Source organism: Centruroides sculpturatus, unplaced genomic scaffold (genome assembly GCF_000671375.1).
Source record: "Centruroides sculpturatus isolate CEXI.00-Female unplaced genomic scaffold, Cexi_2.0 scaffold22, whole genome shotgun sequence".
Classification (NCBI taxonomy): Eukaryota; Metazoa; Arthropoda; class Arachnida; order Scorpiones; family Buthidae; genus Centruroides; species Centruroides sculpturatus.
Window position 1 is genome coordinate 1,157,576 of NW_019384323.1, and position 8,387 is coordinate 1,165,962.

Below are 8,387 nucleotides of genomic sequence, written 5' to 3' on the forward strand. Positions count from 1 at the left end.
TTTGCTCCATAGGTGTAAGTTTGTGATTGCAATTTGAAATAAGCATATAATTTGCCTATTGTGTAACTTTCCAAATTGTCTTTTAAACACAGATAACAAAGATTATATGCACAAAGATACAGCATTTCTTACCTTTTTGAATCAATTAATTATTTGATTTTTAACACCTTATTACATTATTATTATAATTGTTAAACAATAAAAAATAGATTATCATCATAAAAGTTCTAAGTTAATTGAACAAAATTATTTTAAATAATTACTTTATTACAATAAACAATCATAAAAAGTAATCTAACCAAAATTATATAATAAATATTAAATCAATTCTAAAATAACTGAATAATTAGATATATATTTTTAATCATTTATAACTTCTGGTTAATAAAAGGAATAAATTTAATTAGCAGAATTTTTTTTATTGGTATGAGATCAAATATTCAAGCTTATGGCTTCAACTCAAATTTGAATCAATGAATTTGAAATGAATTTTCTTTACTTCCTAATATGAAAAATTAATCAATAAATTTTATAAAGTATTGCAACTTAATTTATTCCTATTCGTGTTTTAAATCTTATTTTTTTTTGTTCTTCCAAAATGAAAAATCCCTCTCTTAAATTAATTTGTTTTTATTAAAATAAAATTGATCTTAAAAAAAAATAAAACTTTATGAAAAGTTGCAGTAAAAATTAGATTTTTATATAATTTTTGCAACTGATTTTAAATTGGAAAAATATTAAATTTATATTTTTAATTGTTAAAATCTAATCTAGAATCTAGAAATGCAATTCTATATATATCACAGTATATATTTACTTATTCAGAAAAGCATATTGAAAACATCATTGAAAATAAAATTACATCACAAATATCAACATACATAATATTTATAATCTAAATCTACTTTTGTTATTTAAAAATTTTCTACTGTAAGAAAATAATAAAACAAATAATAAACAAAACCAAGCAACAGACACACACATATATAGAAAGGTGTGAGTTGTAAACCTCTTCTCCTCTCTTGTTGGGAGACTGCAATTATTTTCTCTTAACAGTTCGGTATCATGAGACGAATCACAACTGGATAATACAACACTACAACTTTTTAGTGTTTTTTCAGAAACAGTCACTTCATCTTTCATGTCTGAAGCACAAGATGATTCACTTCCATCAAAGTCCAAAGAACAGGAACCAATTGACTCAACAGATGCCATTTTATTGGCCACTTTGTCTGTCTGTGGAGTAGGAACAAATATCTTGCTATGTAAACTTAATGTCTGAGGAGGTTGTATTCTCCTAGGATGTACACTAAAATAGCAAAAGACTTTTTGTCACGATTCATCACAATTAATCAGAGAAAAATCTGTTGAATATGTAAGGTTAAACAAAACTGCAATAAATTTTTAAAATTAAAATGTGAATTAGTAGTATATATATATTTATTTATTTAAATAAAGGACATTCCTGAATATTCATAAGCCTATCTATTAAACTTATAAACATAAATAAAAGTTGAAAAATAATTTAATTTATGAATTATTTCTGTATGTTAAAAACATTTACAAATAAAAAATCTTGTAAACAATCTATGTATTTCTCAAGAATTTTTTAATTTTTTCAGATTGAAAGTACAATAATTTTAGAATGGTAAGTTCATATCAAAAAAAAAATTTCAATTAAAAATCTAGAAATTGAGAAATTTAAAAAAAAAACAAACTTAAATGAGTCTGCTAATATGTTATAATTTGGAGAAAATACAAAAAGTAAAGGCTTAATAATAACATTTCTACCAATAAAAAAAGAGTTATTAAGAAATTTATTTATAATGTTAAATACCTATATTAGAATCACTACTGACTGAAATGTAAAATTTAAGATTAAAAAAAATTGTTTTTGTTTTGTTTATATTCAGCCATTCTTTTACAACTTTCTTAGTTAATAAGTATAAATAAAAACAATGATTCTTAAGAAATAGTTTTTCAAAAATAGACAAATGTTTTTGGACTTTATATTTTGGCTCCATATCTTTAACTTATTTAAATATTTTTAAAAAATAACTGAAATATTTCAGATATCCAAAAATTTGAAGATTGTCATAAAACTTTATTGTATAATTTTTTATTTTAAAACTTTGGAACACAAAATTTCTGTTTTAAAAAGTTGACAACCATATAATTTTTGGATTTCTATTTCAATTTTTTAAAAAAGCTTTGAATATAAAGAAAATATTAGAATATAAAGTTCTAAAAATATTTATCCATTTTTGTAAACATTTTCTAATAAGTGATATTTCTTTTGTTTATACAGACTTTATTTTCAAATCTATTGAAGTTTGAAATATAAAAACTTACATTGCTTAATTTAATTGGATAGAATGAACATTGTATAGAATTATATTTCACAAAAGCTATTTTCAATATTTTTACCTGAATAAATTCTACTGATTGAAAACTTCTTATAGTCAAAAGAGAATGTTGTAAAGGTTACCAGAAAAAAATCAGAAATCCCAAAAAATATATTTTATGTATTACAAGATGTCAAAGTTCATTCCTTAAGGTCTTACAGAATATTCTCTGTCATCTGAACAACTGATTTTAAGTGCCTTATGCCTGTTTTAAACATATTTATAATTATGTTATTTTGCTCTGTATTATTTTAATTACATTTTCTTTTGTTCTGAAATTAATTGCTTTTTATTAGATTTTTTATTATTTCAGTTATACAATCAATATACTATATATAAAATTTTTATAAATTACAACATAACATAGGTGTCACATGCTTTGGAAAAGTACAGATGAGCTACATAGGCTTTTTGCTCTGCTTCTGCAAGGCACTTGCGTTTATTTCTAATTAGCTTGGTCAAAAGGGACTGCTCTACCTTCGGAAGTATCCCTCGTAAGCACTCCGGAAATTTAAGCCCAAGAAATTTCTGGAGTGCTTACAAGGGATACTTCCGAAGGTAGAGCAGTCCCTTTTGACCAAACTAATTAGAAATAAACGCAAGTGCCTTGCAGAAGCAAAGCAAAAAACCTATGTATAACATAGGTGTGAAGAATATTGTGAAACAATGAAAAATGATGGAGTTGGTCATGCAAGAGTCCCTAATATATATCTTACACTCATGTTTATTGCATGCATGTGACTAATTCATAACTGTTAAAATCCTGTTGCATAGTATTTATGAAATTTTAATATTTTGTCATATTATTTCTGTAATATGCAATCTTTATATTGTTTTCAGTATTTTTTCTTGATATCATTATGTTATCAGAATTCTAATAAGAATTGACACAAAAGAATGGAAACTCTTAAAACCAAATAATCTTGTTACTATTATTATATTTTATTAAAATTTATTAAATATTTGTAGTAATAATAAATTATTTAATGCATTATTAACTGCACACACATATTAGAACAAAAATGCTATTATTTAGCATAAGTATCAGTAATGTCCACACACTAAATACATTTAAGAAAATTCTTTTTCAAAAACTACTTACAGGCAAGGCAGCAAGCTGCCAGAAAATAGCCTCCCCAACAGGACAAATAATTGTAGAAATTAAAATAAAAATACAAATATATAAGATGACATAAAAGCATTAAAAGTTTTTTTGACACTTTCAAAATTTTAAAGTGAAAATTTTTTTTACTCTTAAATCATTATTATTACAAAAATGTGAAACTTCTGATTAAAAAAAAAAAAAAACAGTATTTTAATAAATCTTTCATTTAATAAGTTAAAAAAGAATAAAGTTAAAAGAAAAGTTAAAAAACAAGTCTAAGATTTTTTGCTACACATTACATTTGGTTTTGTAATTTTTTAAACTAGCATACAATTCATATCTTTTTTTTATTAGAATATGACTATTCTAATAAAATAGTCATATTCTAATAATACAATATGACTATTTTACTATTAACTATTAAACACACATTAATATAACAAATTTTAACATTATCTTTTTTAATTAAAATATGATTATTTTAATTATAGGGGTATAATTAATGGGTATGGGTATAATATTTTAATTGATAGGAGGTATAAAATAGTCTAAAGACTATTTTATACCTCCTATCAATTCACAGTATTGTATAAAATCACAGTTTTTTTGTACAAAATTGTATTGTAAAATTGTTTTGTACAAAATTGTGTAAAATTGTATTGTATAAATTCACAGTTTTTTTGTACAAAATTTTCAAAAATATTATTTTCAGTGACAAAATGTTAATGTTTGATTAAAATTCTTACTTTGCATTGTGGAAACATGTAAATCCATGTTACTTTTAATGAAACATTTGTCACTTAATGCAGCAAATTTGGGTTTTACTTTAATTTTTTCATGTCTGTATAAATTTGAAACGCACCTTATATATATATATATTTAATATGATAATAGGATGTGCACTTTTCAAAACCAATATGTGGTACTAGTATTGGACTTATGGATATGTAACTTTCTGTTTTTTCAGCCATATTGTATTTATGTTGTTTAAAATTGCTTTTTTACAGTGGTGGTAAAAAATACTGCATCATATTTAAAATCTGAGATTTTTGCAAGTACAGTGGGTGATTGGTTAACGAACATAATCCGTTCCAAGACTTTGTTCGCTATCCGAATTGTTCGTTAACCGATTATCGATTTACCATAGGTTTCTATGGGAATTTGATTAATTGGTTCTGGAGACCCCCCAAAATAAAAAAATATATACTTTCTTACTACCTTTATTTATATGTATTGATGATAATAAAAATACATACATACATAGTCTTGCGTTTTTATTAGTCATGTTTTTTTTCTGTTTGAAAGGGTTAAAGAATCTGTCTAATGTCGATTGCTTTTCTCTCTTCTTCAGGATTTTTCGTAAGTAATTAATAGCATTGCAATTGCAGAAATCCCCAAGCCTTAACCTGGTTTGGATGCCATTCTAAGACAGTTGTTCTGACATCCTCCCACTTCTTCAAAGGATCTTTAATATAAGATATCGGCATTAATCCTCTTTTTCAGAAGAAAACATATCTCGCCGAGTTTCTTGGAGTTCTTCATTCAAGAGTTCTTGGCATTCTTCTATCGTCAGATCCATTTCGTGTTCCATTATGAACTGTTCGATATTCTTTATTTCTCAGATGTGATTTTTGTTACTCCTTTAGCTGCTTGAGTCTTCTTGATTATACAGTATGTTTCTTAAATAAGATTGAACTTCAGCCTACTGTAGACCTGTTTATGCCATACTGCCCAGCAACATTAGGCATCTTCTGCCCACTCTCTACCTTTGCTATTATACTCTCACCTTTCGAAAAGAAAAACAGACGCAAAACTTTAACGAGTTCCTACCCGACAGTCTCACGAATACATAAAATAATTGTTTTGTCAGAAAAATAAAAGGCTGAAATTACAAGGAAGAGTTTCAAAGTTCGGAGGAATAATATCCGATCGGTATATATCGGCTTGAGCGTCGATGTCGACGTCTCCCACACTCCGAAAAGTTTCGAATTGTTGCCCGAAGACAAGGGAAGACCAATCGTTATTCATTAATTTACGTCACTTCTTCATGTGTTTGTTCTGTGGGGTGTTCGTTATCCGATCATGTGTTCATTGTCCGAACATAAAAATCTTTCGCGAAAGTGTTCGTTATCCGATTTGTTCGTTATGCGATCTGTTTGTTAACCGATCACCCACTGTATTTTTAAATAATTGTGCAATATTTCACAAAAGCTGCATCATATGATAAAAATAGCAAGCTATCTGAATGAGTCATACTATTTGTGGAAGATTGCATCAACCAAAAATCTCTATAAATATGGCCCAAACTTCCAGCATGCACATTTACAACTTGGACTGCTGTGCTGCATTATGGCAAAATACATGCAACTAACACTACAAAAGAAGAGAATGGCCATTGTTTTACACAAAGAAGGACTTGCTACACGTTCCATAGCAGAAAGAATGGGCTGTTTATAGTCTACTATTGTTCGACTTCTTCGGAAGTTGAAGAGAACTGAAAGCACAGCAAGAAAGGTGGAAGTGGATGTCCACACTTATCCACAGCAGCCCAGGACAGGTATTTGATATAATTATGTCTTTGGAATAAAAGGTCATCATCATCAGACCTAAAGACAGCATGGCAAAAGGAATTGGGTGGCAAGCATCCACGTCTACCGCACAAAAATGGCTGTTTGGATCAGGTTTGGTGGCATGTCAACCCAGAAAGAAGTCTTTGCTGACTGCCAAAACCAGAAAACAGCATCTAGTATGGGCAAAAGAGCATCAAAATTGGACTATTTATCAGTGGTATTTTCCAATGAATCAATATTCAACCTGCACAGCCCTGATAGACAGCAGACTATTAGACATCGCAAAAGAGAGGAACACCATCCAGACTATTGTCTGTACCATCAAGCATCCTGTTTTCCAGGTGATTTGGGGATTTACTTCCTATCAAGGAGTTGGTCACTTACAATTTGCACAAGGAACAGTGCATGCTAAAGTATATATTGACAATTTAGCATGCACAAGGAACAGTGCATGCTAAAGTATATATTGACAATTTAGATAAAAAAATTGCTCCACACCATCTGAGAATAGTTTGGGTCAGTTTTGAACTGCATATTCCAGGATGATTCTGCTTCTGTCATAGGGCTGAATTGGTAAGGAATATGTTCAAAATCTTCCCTAGGCATTAAGCTTTAGTTTAACTGGAAGCTTAGTTGTATTTTTATTTTTTCAAATTGCATGCAGGTTCAAAAATGGAGAAATGACCATGAAATCAACAGTTTGACTTAGCCTGGAAATAGTCTGGACCTTAACCCTATTGAAAATTGTAGGAATAAAATTGGCATAGAAGTAATGAAAAAGAAGCCAACATCACTTCTATAACTCCAGGAGTCACTAATTTGTACATGGCATCAAGAACTGAGTAAAGAAAAATACATTCAAGGACTCATCCAATCAATGTCCCAGATATGTGAAGCCTTCATTAATGCTAGAGGAGGAACAACCAAATATTAAGTTCTAATTAAGTTTTAATAACATTTCTATTTTACTTTTGTAGGCTTTTCTATTGAAAAACAATCTGTGTTGCATTTTTTGTCATCCAATTGGCCACTTGTATGCATCCTATATTGTATTTATTACAGTTTAAGCTTTGTATTTACATAAATTTAATAAAAAGCATCACATTTCTACAGTTAGCAGTTAATAGGATTACTTTTACATAATTTCAGGTACATTTTCTGTTAATTGTATTACTACAACCTTTCACAGAACCAATAGTTGCAAAAAACTGAGGGTGATGCAGTTTTTTTTACCACCACTGTACTTATTTAGATATTAAAAATGCCAATTAATCATTGTATGCCTCAGTGTAATGCCAATAATAAGAAATGTCCAGGTTTAAAATTTCAAATTTCCAAATGACTCAATAAGAAAAAAAGAATGAAAAGTAAAGATAAAAACTCTAAAGAAAATCAGTCAATACATTTGGATCTTTATCATTCATTTTGATGAAAATGATTACAAAGTTACTAGTATGGGTAAGTTTATAGAATGTTTTCTAATTTATACATTTTATGAAGTGTTACTTCCTATAAGTAGAGTGACTTTTATTTGATAAAAAATGTATGATGTACACAGGGCCAGCCTGAGAAATAGTGGGGCCTGGTGCAAGGTTGTCATACTGGGCCTTTTAATAAAAAAAATAGCAGTATTGAAGAACAAATTAATATTTTAATGGTAAACATACCATCCATTAAATAGATTAAAAAAATTAGTTAAATTAATGAATAATGAAATGATCAATTTTTAAATTTCGCAAGAGTTAGATCATACAGGATCGCAGGGCCTCATGCAGTCACACTGTTCACACTGCCCACCAACCTGGATGTACAGTACATGTAGCACTTTTCACAGTTAGGCTACATATTTACTGTGTATAGTCAAATCCAGTGGCGTGCCGTGACATTTGATGATAGGGAAGCTGTGTTTCTATAAGAAGCTGACTTCCAGGGACAATCAGTTAATTCTTTCTTTAAATGTATTTTTAATAGATTATTTATCTGACATACTTAATAAATAAACAAGTTCAATATAATTACCTCTGTTATTAGATCCAATATATTCCATATGCCCTCTAAATGCCAATTCTTGCTTTGATAAAAACATATAAGATCTACTTATTAAGATATAATATATCTATTAACCGTAACTATCTCGTTATAATTTTCAATATTTATTTCATATTATTTACTAATGTTAAATTCTATTCCGCTTCGATTTCCAAATTGCTTCAAATACGAAAGAATCGACGATTTTTCGTGTCTTTTGCCAGCTAAATTGTCAAAGCCATTCTTATTCCACACACTAATTTCACTCTGTAAATGCAT

The 8,387-nt window shown here is 28.3% G+C and overlaps 1 protein-coding gene across 2 annotated transcripts in view; it reads right to left on the bottom strand.

Annotated features, from left to right (window-relative positions):
• Positions 1 to 8,387, bottom strand: part of LOC111626293 (disks large-associated protein 5-like) — a 41,038-nt gene that overhangs the window by 26,312 nt on the left and 6,339 nt on the right. The window contains exon 2 of one of the 2 annotated variants that reach the window (XM_023369626.1): positions 1,010 to 1,309. In XM_023369626.1, the coding sequence (XP_023225394.1) occupies positions 1,010 to 1,215 (206 nt within the window). In that variant the 5' untranslated portion in view covers positions 1,216 to 1,309. Of the gene's footprint in view, positions 1 to 982; positions 1,310 to 8,387 lie in introns of both variants that reach the window. The other variant, XM_023369620.1, reaches the window with a different exon arrangement.